Consider the following 14,090-nt stretch of genomic DNA (forward strand, 5'->3'; position numbering starts at 1 on the left):
GGCACTCCAAGAGCTAAGTGGGAAGCCCGGATGTCCCTTGCCGTCTCAGATCCTCCAAGAAGCCATACAGCTAAGAACTTATTAGCTTGAAGGAGCACCTTGTTAGTCACCATCCTACTATTCTGATGCCGCCCCTCAAAGATCCTAGACACCCCTGCAATCAATGGAGGTTCTCATTAATGAACCTTTCAAATACTCCAGAAAGGCCTCCACTGGGCTCTAGAATTGTAAGAAGCACCAATTGGAGCCAGTCTGCTGCCACACCTAAGCTACTCTTGGGCACTAGAAGAGGACATGTCTGACAGACTCCATCATATCCAGACACTCATCACAAGAGGGATGAATTCCCACTCCCCACTCACTCAAGACCCCTTAGTCAGGAGGTAGCCCCATGCCACCATCTATAGGAACAAGGCAATTCGAGGGTGAACATAGATATACCATGGCTAGCCGCCATCTATCAACCGGGAAGCCTCAGCTCTATAGAGCACTCCCAAATCAGCAGCCCGTACCTTAGATCTACAAGTCAGGTTCTCCTAGATTCTTTATTTCAAAACATGCTTCTATGACCCTCTCAATCATCATCCATATTTGATTTTAATTAAGCCCTTCCCACTTGCAAGCCTTTTGAGTTGGGTAATCCTGAATGAGAACCCCTCATCCTAATTTGTGCAATCATCGATTTCAAGGTCTTGTCCGCATCCATGGTAATGATAATTTAGAGGTCATCAAATTCTGAGAATGAAACAAAATCCATCATTCACTATGTTCAAGGACTACATCAATTACAGAGTTCATCTCAAGGATAGATATCAGCAACTTGGAATCAATCTCGATCTCTTCTGGATCAATCAGGCTGTTATCTAAATAAAACAAAAGTTTCAATACAAGAAGGCGTTCATCCAAGTACTAATTAACTTGGTCATGAGCCGAACCACCTCAAACAACATTTGACATTTAATGCTACATAATTCTACATATACATATACATGAAAAGCAGCAATCTATACCAGCAAGAAGAGCACATACAAGGCAAGCAAATAGGTATAGATTTGCTTGATCTTAAGCTGGTGGATGTCGAAGAATTCTTCCAGAGATCGCGGTCGCAAGCGTAGCCGTAAAGTTTGGATCTCTTGTCAGTGATGAGGCCATCTGCTCGACCAGAAGTCGTCGGAATTCTGGTGACTCGATTTCCTTGGAATCCTTCCCTCCTTGCTGAGTGAGGTCAAGGGTGATCGTCGGGCCGGAAGAGTTGATGGAGAGAGAGCAGGGGAGTGATCCATTTTGGCAAGAACCATGGATCACTTCAGTCTGTGAAGGGTGAACATGGTTGTGCTCGCCTTCATATGTCGCTACTAAGATCGATCTATCTTCGGCGCTCCTTTGAACCTGATGGTACCAAAACAGGACCAGAATTGATCACCACATCATTTCATCGATCGATGATGATATTAGGAGATCAGTGAATTGGTAGCTTATATTTCTTTTTCTTTTTTTTTTTTTGTAATCAAAGTTTCCTTTTTTATATGGTACCTTCTTCTTAACAGGGCAGGAAGGGGCAAAGGAGCATCTAAAGTAGGCTCTAGGAGACGGATTGTCTCTGGTGACCTTCTGACCATACTTCCTCCATTGATACCCATCTTTCACCACCTAAGAACAGAAGAGGATACAAGACCGAATCAATAACTTTGTTTATTTTTAACAAGTATCCATTATATATTGTTATGTGCTCTGTTTTCCCTTCAAAATATATTTCTCCTAGTTGTTTACTTGTATAACTCACCAGACTCGAATCAGACGGGTCTGTTCGCACACCAACCCTTGAGATCTTGGGCTTAGGATCTTCCCTGAATCTCTTGCATGGATCTTCGCTCGATGCGCTCTCAACACGATTGCCAACGCCGTCAGTCCTCTCGTAAGTCATGTCATCAGAACTGATCCTCTCAAGGCTTTCGCTCTTCCTCTTTCTCGACGGCGAAACCAATCCTTTCTCTTTAGGAGAAGTGCTCGTGAGATCAAAAAGCTGGCACCGGAGGGTGCTGTAGTCAGCATATATGGCACTAAGCAACTCGTTCAACTTCTTGTTCTCCTCACTCATCCGATTCAACTTAGCCTCCAAATCTTCGGCCTATTTTTTTTTTTCCCCAACATATCACATAACATCAGAACTCGGCAATTAAGCATGCTTGGGATAGGGTAGGAACTTTTATTACTTAATAAATAATCAAAAAAAGGAAGCAGAGAACCCACCTCATCTTTTAATAAAGCAGTCCCTTCGACGTGCATGGGATCGGTATTAAGCTTCCTCTGTCCAATCATATGGCGATCAGCTTATCAATAAAATGGAACTCTTCAAGTAGATTTTAAAAACCAAACCATAGTTAGCAGGTTGTTATGTGCTCACCGGAGCTTGGTCGGGCAACCGGAGATGTCCAACGCCGAGGTCGAGACTCAGGAAGGGGTGATCGATCCACGCCGACTCCATTAATGGTGCAGCAAACTGGCTGGTTGCCGGGTATCACATATCCATGCGTGTCTGCTGAGAATAAGGCTAATAATTTGTGAACGAGAGTTGCGAGTATTCGATGAGGTCCTTATATAGAATAAAACTTGGAATTCAAGTTGGGACTTGGGAGGAATCTTTATGGAAAAAAAAGGGCGAGGAATGGATGGATCACCTCAGTCTTATGATCTCACCCACCAAACGTCACCCTTGCTGATGTCACGAAAAGATCATAAAGGATGCATAAAATTCTGCATTCGGTTTTTCTTTGGCTAGTCTTAAGATGGGTGTCTAGAGAAGGATTTATATCAACGGCGAGGACTCTGACTTTATTCAGACGAGCAAGATGAGTTGATTGGCATGGTGCATAGTCATATTGATATATTGATAGTGCATGCGGTGTAAGATATAATTTGTCCATTATGGACTATTCAATTCATTAAAATCTGATCAGACTTTTGGGGCCGAGGTCAAGATCGCCAACTCAATCTGAAAGGACATGTTAGGGAGTCGGTCTCTCTCTTCGAGTCTCTCTTGAGTTAAGGCCGAGTTTCCTTTGGCCCCTTCCTTTTCTTTGTTTTCTGAAAAAAGGATATCATGTTTGTGTAAAATTTTCTCATATGACGTTAAGGTCCCAAATGCATATTCTATTCTCATCCTCTTATTTTTCTCCATTTGTGGCCTCAACCCACACACCAGAGCTAAGCTCTTAGGCAGGCTTAGGATTTCTTCAATTAAATAACCTGGAACCAAGTTAGATTCATTAGCCTTGGATGGGATTGGGGAGCCGCAAAGATTGACTACCGAGCTAGTCAATTTGAATATAGATGTCTTGTTGAATTAGAAACATGACTGAATGGATATTGCACGCCCAATACACTCACATTGAGTGCCTACAATTAGCTTTGGTGGTTGGTGTAAGTCATGTTTGCTTCTAGAATAATGTCTAGTGTACTCTCCATCTTGCTAGGACATGTTGAAATTTGCAACAAAAAAAAAAAATAGTAGAAATTTTTAGCCTTAGGGCATTGTATTAGAGTATGGATGTATCAAATGTAAATCTAAATAATGTAATTCACATGTATTGAATGTAAATATTCTTTGCTTCTCAACTTCCAGTTTTGAAACCTCCAGAACGAAAGAAAAATTTCCTATGATAGGTATCGATTTGCAACTCAAAGAAGGGATTTGAGCTCAGAACATTTTTTGGAGAAAAAAGACTCACAAGGCATCTAAAAAAGAAAAGAAGTTTACCAGGTTATCTATGAAAAGGGCTTTCATTGGGCTTCTTCCAGTAAAAGAGGATTTCCTAAAAGAAAAGAAATCGTGTGTGCGCGAGGGCATATCACGAAATAAATGAAAAAGTGAGCATCCACGAGTACTACAGCTCGACACGAAAGCCCTACGCTTTGTCCTCCCGGCAAAAGGCGCTTTCGATCAAGTAGTCGAACTGAGTCTCCCTCCCCCATGACCAATTAGGGCGCTGGTATGACGATCCTGCACGGAGCAAGAAGCAGCATAAAATGAGACAGTGCAGTCATGATCGGTAAGCTGGCTAACAGAAAAAGAAATTCATAGACAACTCAGTAAATAATATCCTTTTTGCTTTAAGTTTTTCTAGCAAGGGGACACTTCGATTTCACCTTCCAATTACGAGTTGTAGACTTTAAAGAGGATGGTTGATATTAGGCGAGTCCTCGCCTAATCCTTTGCATGTAAATCTAAGCAATGAACACGGTGACCTTAATAGTCCATGGCCACCAATTTTGTGAAAATCCATTATTTTAGCTATTTTACAAGAACTCATAATCCCTTCAAGAGGTGATTTATTAAAGGGAAAATAAACTGCTATTGACCAAAAAATTCTTTGAATTGCAATTAGTCAGGATATCGGAATCTCCGCAATCCGCATTTCAACCATTTTGGTGGGGTTATGGGGGCATCTTCGAAATTTTAAAATATGGAAATTACAATTAGGGGTTGGAAATTAGGATTTGCGGTATTTGAGGATAGGAAATGATAGTTTCAGTCAATAAAAACTGCCATCGAAAGGATGAAAAATTAATTTTTTTTATTAAAATAGTATAACTTGGCAGAAAAGTCACGGTCATTCAGGATATAAACCCTAAACCACCACTTTGTCTGTAATTCTTTATTATTACCCAGTACATGACATGTAATGCTAGAAATAATAACACAAATTAGGTCTAGGAGAGTAAGTGCCACTAGGACAATTGCAAAAGCTTATAAACACTCAGAAACCTTTTTTTTTTTTTTTTTTTTTTGACAGTGGTTAAAGCTGGCCAAATTGGTCAGAGGAAGAGCAGCATCCAAAATAGAGGCTTCTGTGAGGCAAGTCGGTGGTCAGTCTTCACCGGTGCAGGACATCTCATGTGGATCCTTGGCGTCATTTTCACGTATCCAACGGCTCATAATCATACTGTTAACACGAGTGCAGGAAATTCCTTATAGAATCAAATACAGGTTATTTAATTCAGCACGGCATCTGACATTCCGACCCACGACCACTGCCGTATGAACACCAGATATCTAGATGCGGCAATCTGACCAGATTAGATTAGATGCCAATCTTTATTAAATAAGGCAAAAATTCGAATCCGACTCAGATAATTCAATCTAATTACTAAATGGATCAAAAGTTTCCGCACGAACTTGATCTGTTTAATAAATATCTTGATCTATTTATGATCAAATCTCTCTAAAGTTTGCAGGTCTGCTCGTATTTCTTTATAAATTCCCATTAATTCTCTCCAACACCCAATGCCCGGTGGGTCCTACAAATAATGATACCAAGTGCGGAAGGCGTGACGTCTGCTGTCTTAGCTCGTGTGAAAGCTCATCATAATAGGGGAGGGAAGCGGAATCTTAGAAAGAAAAAAAAAACTATTGGGTTAGAATTTAATAATTTAAATTTATGTGAATATTCTTTTAAAATTTATATTTATTTCTGTATTCTCATAAAATATTATTTTTTTATAAAAATATATCTAATATAATAATTCTTCTAACATCATTAATATAAATTATATTTATTTTAATTAAAAATAAAATAAAATTTTAAAGTTATTTTTTTATTCTCCATCGCGATGGTCTTATTAATTTAAAATCGTGAAATTTTTAACGACGTTATATGTCGTAGGTGCATATGCAAAAATAAGGATAAAAAAATAAAACAACAAAACAAGTGTTTTGTAAATATTAATTTTAGAAAGATATTCATATAAAATTTGATATTTAGAAGGATATTTATGAAAAAAATTAATAAATTTTGTGATTTTTTCCTTCTTTTTTTGCTGGAAAAAAAGAAAGGGGGAGGGGTGAGGAAAATCTCACCCGCATAGCAACCTTCATTGGGCTCCTCTTGTTGGAGAATATTCAATGCAGACAGACAAATTTTACTCATATCCTTTCCACCCGTGGAAAACTCTACGTATGAGTACCTCACACCAGCATCACCAAAGCATCCGACAGACTAGATAACGACTTCATCGGACAAATCAAACGGATGGCATCCGATTTCCGCATTTAATCGACGCTCGTGCATTTTGAATCTGAGCTATTTTGGTGAAATTAAAGCTCCGTTTTCACCCTGCTACCATCTCGTTGATGATTTTTTTTCTCTTTGGTGGGGGAGCAATTTTTGCGGTCGAAGGTGGTGAGGGTTAGGTGGGATCAGAGTGACTGAAGCGGGCAGTGGGCTCCAAAACGCAGGACCTTGAAGTCAACCAACGTGACAACTGGGCGCAAGTGTCGCTTTTAATCTCCAATTTGTGGGGTTAAAAGGCGTGCATGCGCGACTTTTCCAGGGGCTCGCTGCGCTGAACTTTAACCGACGCACATCAACATCCCAAGCAATAACTATGAATATCGTGCGTGACAACGAGTTGTTGACGAATTTATCTAGTCATGAATTTGTGTGATCACGTGGTGGTGAGCGACGTTATCACGTTACGGACTAAATAGGTTCACAAAAAAAAAAAAAAAATTGACATGTTTCATGAACGAATTGGATGCTTGACATGTTCTTATTTTATTTTAGAACTAGCTTGTGGATGTTGGGAAATTTTGATTGAACTACAAAAGAACAGCTTTTTTTAATTGTAAATAATTAGTAATGCAACAATATTTTCATGATTTGTTAGATGTTACACATATTGTTAGCTAGCGATTTACATGATCATAAAAGGAGAAATTTGTACATAATAAATATGCATGGATATTTGCATATTGTAGAGCTTGCTGGTTTCGTGTACTTTGTGCTGGTAGAACCTTTTTGATAATTATGGTAGGGTTTTGTATTCCACTTTCTTAAACATTCTTTTTTATCATCAATATCAAGAGTCTATTTATCACTCCAAAAAAATAGGCAATCTAAGTGGCATAGAAGTTTTTAAAAAAAAAAACCAAAAAAAATGGGGAGGTTAGAGCTTCTTATTAGTTTTTTAATCCACTAACATGTGGCATTTTTTAAGAGTAAATTAACACCAACACTTTTTATTAGAACTTTGTGTTGAATAGATGGCAGCCTATAATGCACACTTGGTAATGCTATATACAATTATAGTGGAAAAAAAAAAATCAATTTTACATTATATCATATAGTTTTTTTTAAAAAAATAATTAAAATTTTATTTATTACTTCAAGTAGATATATCCTTAATATATATACAGTATAAAGGGCGAAAGTATTTGAAACTTCTTAATTTTTTTGAAACATTCACATATAGAATGTTTTTAAGAAAAAAATTAATAGGCAGCTTTATCTTAAGATTTTTTTTTGCTAAATAGATGGCAGGCTTTTAAAACTTTTAAAAGTCATTCAATTAAATTTTTATTTATTATTCTAGATAGATATCTCTCCAATTTATAAGATACAAAAGACAAAAATATTAGGAGCTTTTTAATTTTTCTGAAATACCCATATATGAAAGTTTCTAGAAAAAAAAATTAATAGATAGCTTTTATCTTAAATTTTTTTTGTTGAATAGATGGCAGATTTTTACTATGTATATTTACCAATATTTTCAATGTACTTTTTTTTTTGATATATGCAATCTCTGCTAAAATGATCGATTTTTATATTATCTTATAAAGATATAAGAAGAATGATGACATGTGTGACAATCTCGCATATACTCAATACATGTCATGCATGCAACTAGAGTAATAGATGATTTTGCTCCCCAGAAACTTACATTCTTGATATTTCAAGATTAGTAGCGAAGGAAGTTTCCCAAAGTATTAATATTAAACTGAGGTAGAGAGATGAAATTGCAGGCCTATGTTGTACTTTATTTTCAAGACATAAATATCTAAATGAAGCTGCAAACCCATTAAAAAAGTGCCACGAAATCGTACAAGCAGAAAATATTATGTTCTTGTTAATGTCCAAATGTTACAAGTTGTGCCATAAGATGACCAAACAAAACAAATTAAAAATGCCTCTCGTTTTATTGGTGATCAAGGTATGTCAAGAAGGGACCAGCTTACAAAAATTAATTACTCCTTCATGCGGTGCTCTTTCATCTAAATGTTCCACCAGGTGAAGGAAACATATATTGACTCGCTTCCTCCTCGCCACCTTTTAAATGGTTGTTCAACACCGTACGTAAGAAAGTTTCATGAAATGATTAGACTATCATTTCACAAATATCATTATCCGAGGTAGAATCATAGCCCAAAGATGGTTATCGTAGTTATTATTGACTATTTTGAAGTAGGGATTTATTTTAAAGGAGTATGATCTCTTTACAAACTTACGTATGCTAAGTGGTTGTGCTTATGGAAAAAGTTTGTCATAACAATTTTTTTTTTGTCTGATATAAAAAAATCATCAAGAGAAAATAAAAAGCCAAAACTTCAGCCAACTAAATAGAAAAAGTTTTTTTTTTCAAATATAATAATTTTCAAAGAAAATGACAAAAAGTTAAAGGTTCCACGTAACATAGTATCTTAACTATTTTAAAACATCTTTCTACGCAAAACTCTTATTTTGCCAAACATGAGGAGTGGATATTCAATTTTTATTTTCTTTTCCTTCTTCCACTACTATTTTAACTCCCCATCCCTTTACTTTCCCTGCAGCCAGTTAGAACCTGAAACTTATATAGCATGTGAAACTTGATAAACTTAATATTTTATGATCATCATTCATATTCCTAAAATAAAAACTATTATAGTAAATTTGTACTATTATATATATTCTAATGGTATGAGGACTCAAGCAAGTTTGTATTTAGTTCCATATCGGCTATTTGCCGAAAAAAATTTAGGTAGTTATGTAGAATTAAAGAAGTCAAAAAATATTTTCTGCCTAATTTTTTTTATGGTGAGGTCGTAAATTGTTATAAATAAAAAAAATTGTTGAACCTCTAATAAGGAGTATTATAACATGCATGTGCACATATTACAAATAAAAAGAAGAAACATATATTAAAGTAATAGGAACTATATATCCTTCCCCTTCATAACAGTATTTGAGCAATACATTAATGGAGGATGAGCCGTTCATATTGAAGTACTAACTGAAATGATGCTCTCAACGGCACCTCACTTGTTACATTTTCTTAAAAAAAAAAGCAAAATATATCCAGCCTTTTATTTAATGCAAGCGGACGAGGGATGTTAAAGATTCAACTTCTTTGATTCATTGTAAAATTAAAAAATATTATTTTAATAAATAAAATTCTGTCACCGTGAGCTCCGTTAAGAATAAGATGTGCGTAATTTTATCTCTAAGAATAAATTGTTTCGTCATCTGTGCTATAATGCATCAACTTTACCACTGTGCCAAGGCTTATACTCTTCATTTTGAAAATACTTAGGGCTCGTTTGGTTCGCGGAAAGGATTTTCCCTCATAGAAATATGATTTCTAAGAAATAGATTTTTGAAAAGAAAATATATAGAAAAATACTTTTGGTATGTTTGGTCGACCACATTTGGTTGACCATCCACTTTTCTAGAAAAGTTGTGCAATTCTTATTATATCCTTAATAAAAATTAGGTCTTTAATGTCTCTTTAATGCTGAAGAGTCTTTTGGAAAAAGATAAAAATGGAGTAATTTCTGACTCAAGAAAAAGTCTTTCTCATAAAAAAAATTATATTTTTATTAGAATACAACATTTCCGTCTCTTTTATTTGAAAACTCTAACCAAACAAGAGACATCTCATTATTTTTTCGTTAACCATACTTATTTCTCTCTTTTTTTTCATGCCCTTATAGCTAACGAGACTGACATAGCTCATCTCACATTTAATTCCATGATTTTTCTGTCATCAAGCTCTAGCTCGCGAGCCAAGTGAAACCTTGTGAATAAGAAAATGAAGGGGCCAAAACCGATTAAGGATAGGCCCAGGGTTAATTAAAGCTTGTCGGAGACGCAAGCCGAGTTCACACGGCCACGTCGGTCAACCGTCAGCAACCGACCGCGTGACTTGACATGTAAGACGTCCTTCGTGACGCATACAAGATGTGGACGAGCTGAGGCCAAGCGAGACGGCGTCATCGGCGACGTCATGTTGGCTGCCGTCAAACCGACGTCGGCTTTGTCTTTTAGGTAGCAGTCCAAATCGTCTTTCACCAGAACGGTCGCTTGACTCCAGCTGTTTCGTGGCTTCCTTGGTCTTCTTTTAAGTATTTGCTAAGATACCAAACTGAGTTTTACCAAGGCCTTGGCAACGTTGTTAATAAATATCTCAAACACAGCTAGGTTTTTTTTGTTTTTTTTTTCTGAAGGGTAACACAGCTCGGAATCTTAGTGAAGGATTACATCTTAATTGACTATCATTTGGCTAGTCGTTGGGTTGCAGGACGTGAGGGCTTGTAGCAGTGTGATTTAGTCATAAATTTATTAAATAATAGAATAGGGAGTTCTTGGCGAACCCTAATACTGCAACAACAAAAGTCTCAGGCATACCAAACCTAACTAAAGATAAGGATGAGAATAATAGTGATGGATGATATGTGTGTGTGTGTGTGTAAAATTAGTGTTAGGTCATAGGCCATTACATCAGCTCCACAAATGCTTGGTGATGGGTATTTGAAAATCAAAAATTCTATTTAGATGATTGAACTGAAAATCATAAGATTATAAGTTGGGGTAGATTTATATTCATAAGTATCCATAGATAATTTTGGAGTGGGCAGGCTCAACAGATTTTGTTTTTCTATAAGAATTAGGTTGATTCACTCCAAAGTTACTTCTGGGTGTTTATGAATATAGACATTGCCCAATCTATAATTTTATGAATTTGCTGGTATTGGTCTAACCCAAGAGTCTCATAGAATTTTAAGCCCAATCAACCAAATAAACTCAAAGTGTGCATAGCTAGCATGAGGTGCCTGGGAAGCCTGTGTTATGCATGGAGCATCACTTCCTTTTTGTTTTTCTTTTTGGTACAAAAAGGATCACTCATTTCACAAGGCTTTTACCTCTAGAATCAATGTTAAATGTAACAACTGTATTTTTTGACATGTATAGGCTGTGAGGATTATACGGTCGTATACCTAGTCCTATATCAGCTATGTGCTAAATAGATCTTGGATACTGTATTAGTACTCGATGCAACTTATGCTTAGGTCCATACTCAGCGATTCCTCGGTCCCTTAGGTCCATACTCATTGACAACTTATGCTTGTTTGTTTAGAAGAATAAACAGTTCTGATACGATTTGCATTGGCATGGAGATCTTGATAACACCATTGATCATTTTTTTTTTCATAGAAAAGTTATAGAAGAGGCTGGCAAGCAATTGGCTACGCATGCAGGGACGGCCCTCTTTTTTTTTGCAAGGCCCCTTAAATACCCCAAACACTGATAAAAGTGAGATCTGAATGTTATTTTTTTGGTGACTCTAGCCCACCTTAATTTTGCTTAGCTAATCATGTCTTCAATTGACATGACATGGTTGGTCATGGCCAGGCATAGGTGAATCGAAGGGTTGTTACGTTACTAGAAGTACATAGCTAATCATGTCTCCCAGTTGCCTCGCATCAGCTTTGTTAGAAGACCAAACCTGGTTGTTGTCGGTAATCCATGAGAGGTTTTTGGAGTCCAAGATTTAGGAGGATAATTCGATGAATGGGTGGGAGAAACTAAGATTTCAACGCCCATTTTACCTATTATAACCATATGAGAAAAATGGAATACTACAAAATGCATCCTCTCAAAATCGTTATCGAACATTAGTTATCAGAATTCGAGAGTTATCGAAGAAAAAATTGTCGAGAGTTTATTTAGGTAATATAGCAAGATTGGGCTGGATTTTCTGTTAAATTCAAGAATTTCCATAAATTTTTTCCCCCCTGTAGACCAATGCTACCACAGGCTGAGACTTAAGCTGGGACCCTTAGAAGACTACAGCTGGGCGGGCCAACCGGCCTGTCTCTTTTTGTTTTCATGGTTCTTTCCATGGGCTTAAATGGGCTGCACAGCTAATGGTACCATCCCTTAGGCTGCCCCAATTGGGCCAGGCTGAAATTGTTTTATATTGCACAACTGATTAAACTATATGACATGTCGATCTTTTAAAGCTGGCAATAAAAATTTTTCCTTTATCAATGCATTTGAATCAGGTCTAAATGGGTCCAAATTGAGCATGTAATTTCTTCTACCTACTTATTAAAGTAAATGGTGCATCCACTTTTTTTTTTTTTAAAAAAAAAATCAAGTTGTAAGAATTTTTATCTAGTGCTTCTCAAATGGGTCCAGACTTGTCTTTCAATACAAATCACCATGGGCCAAAGTGGTTTCAGAGAAGTCCAAGTTCTCATATTCCTATTAATGTCTTCATTAGCTCGAGATATATGTGTCTTTCCGATGTTATTACTAACCAATACTCCTGGAATTTTGAGCTATTGCAAGAACAGTTTTCTCCTGAGCTTTCTATTGAGATCACTCCCCTAACCATTCCAACAATACCATAAGGTTTATTATATCGAGGCCAAAACATAAAAAAAAAACTGTCAGGAGGTCAACTTTTATTGATTATGAACTTATTTTTTTTGTTAATTACGTAATACGAAATAAATTGTTGTCTGAATGAACATTTAAGTAGCGCATAATTAATTTATAATTATATAGTTATTTTGGGCTCTATTATTTATTATTCATAATGCTCTCATAAGCTCCAGCAAATAATTTGCTTGAAATTGCACTCGCCTATCAAAATCTATGATTATTTTAGCAGCTGTTATTTGTTATTATATAAATATTAATCTTAATGTTACAATGAGAACTTCTCTGCTTCAAGGTCATTTCTAAATTCAATTTCAAGCGTATGATATTTCTCTTTTATAGAGTGGAATCCTTTTATCTCCTATTGCTCCCAAAGCATTCCAAACATCTCTTTCATCCATCTTTTAAATTTAAAATACGTGGATTGCACCTGCATAATACTAGAAAAAATAATAAAAAAAGAATCTTATTTACTTAAATCACTGCTACTAAATAATTTTTTGCAAAAAAATAAAATAAAATATTATTTTTACCAATTGTCATAAATATTTCTAAATATAACTAGACTTCGTATTAAATATTAGTTTGTAATATAATGAACATTAATTTTTTTATGTAATGGATGATATATCTGCCATTATTTAAATAACGGAAAGCAAATTAGGGCTTGCTTGTTGGCATGCCCATCTAATCGATGCTTGAACTTGAATTCAAGTTGTATCTTTTTTACGAAAAAATGATTGGTCTATTTTTGCGATATCGATTATTGGATTGCATTATGTATAAATCTCGAAGCACCTTGAACTCCTTCAATCATTTGATTGCATAAATCTCAAAGCAACCATTGCACGATCAAATGGTGGATTTGCATAAAGAAAAATGAATCTTTCTTTCACACGAAAGATACAACCCCTACCTCTTGAACTTGGATATCTAGAATGTTCACTTCTTCCTTCCATAATATTGTATATATATTATGCTTTTAGCATCTGGTTTATGCATTCCTATGTATTACCTCTAAAATAACTAACAAATAGGAGTGTAGGTGAAAATACAACAATTAAATATATTTTTAATATTTTTGATAAATAAAAATATCAAAATATAGAATATAATTTTTTTACACAAACAAATTATATAGAATCCGTGATCCAAATATTAGTAACACCAATCCTGTGTTTAGTTGGGGTTGTGAGAGGGATGATGGATGAGGTTGGAAGGATGAATGAAAAAAACGAATTATCCATCCATTATGACTAGGAAGAATGTATGGAGTCTAGGTGGGTTTCTTTTTTTTTTTTTTTCCAAACAAAACTATGGCACCGTTTCTATTTCTATTTGTATTCACTATTTTTTAAATTAACTATTTATACAAAATTAATTAACTAATAAATTAAATCATAATTAATTAATTAATAAAGATAAAATTAATTATTGCAAATCTCCACCGCATCCTCCTCATCACTAACCCAATGAGGGATCGATAGGCCAGCGCGAAAATTAATTAGACCAAGAAATGCATCCGTTGGATCTTAATTCAACGGTCGTGGATTTCAATACCAGACGCAAGCATATCAAAACCGCCATACTGATGTGCGTAATCTGCCG

At 35.7% G+C, this 14,090-nt stretch overlaps 1 protein-coding gene across 1 annotated transcript; it reads right to left on the bottom strand.

The window, feature by feature from the left end:
• Positions 1–733: 733 nt before the first annotated feature.
• Positions 734–2,585, bottom strand: LOC103710422 (WRKY transcription factor WRKY76-like). The gene is made up of 5 exons (XM_008796126.6): positions 2,405–2,585; positions 2,251–2,307; positions 1,784–2,128; positions 1,534–1,650; positions 734–1,389 (listed from the first exon to the last, which is right to left on the bottom strand). Exons 1-5 carry the CDS (start codon positions 2,483–2,485, stop codon positions 1,063–1,065), a joined length of 927 nt encoding a protein of 308 aa, XP_008794348.3. The 5' UTR covers positions 2,486–2,585; the 3' UTR covers positions 734–1,062.
• Between the last annotated feature and the right edge of the window lie 11,505 nt (positions 2,586–14,090).

The sequence above is a fragment of the Phoenix dactylifera genome, chromosome 11, assembly GCF_051530095.1.
Source record: "Phoenix dactylifera cultivar Ajwa chromosome 11, Ajwa_hap1_PhDact_Kaust_v1.1, whole genome shotgun sequence".
In the NCBI taxonomy this organism is placed as follows: domain Eukaryota; kingdom Viridiplantae; phylum Streptophyta; class Magnoliopsida; order Arecales; family Arecaceae; genus Phoenix; species Phoenix dactylifera.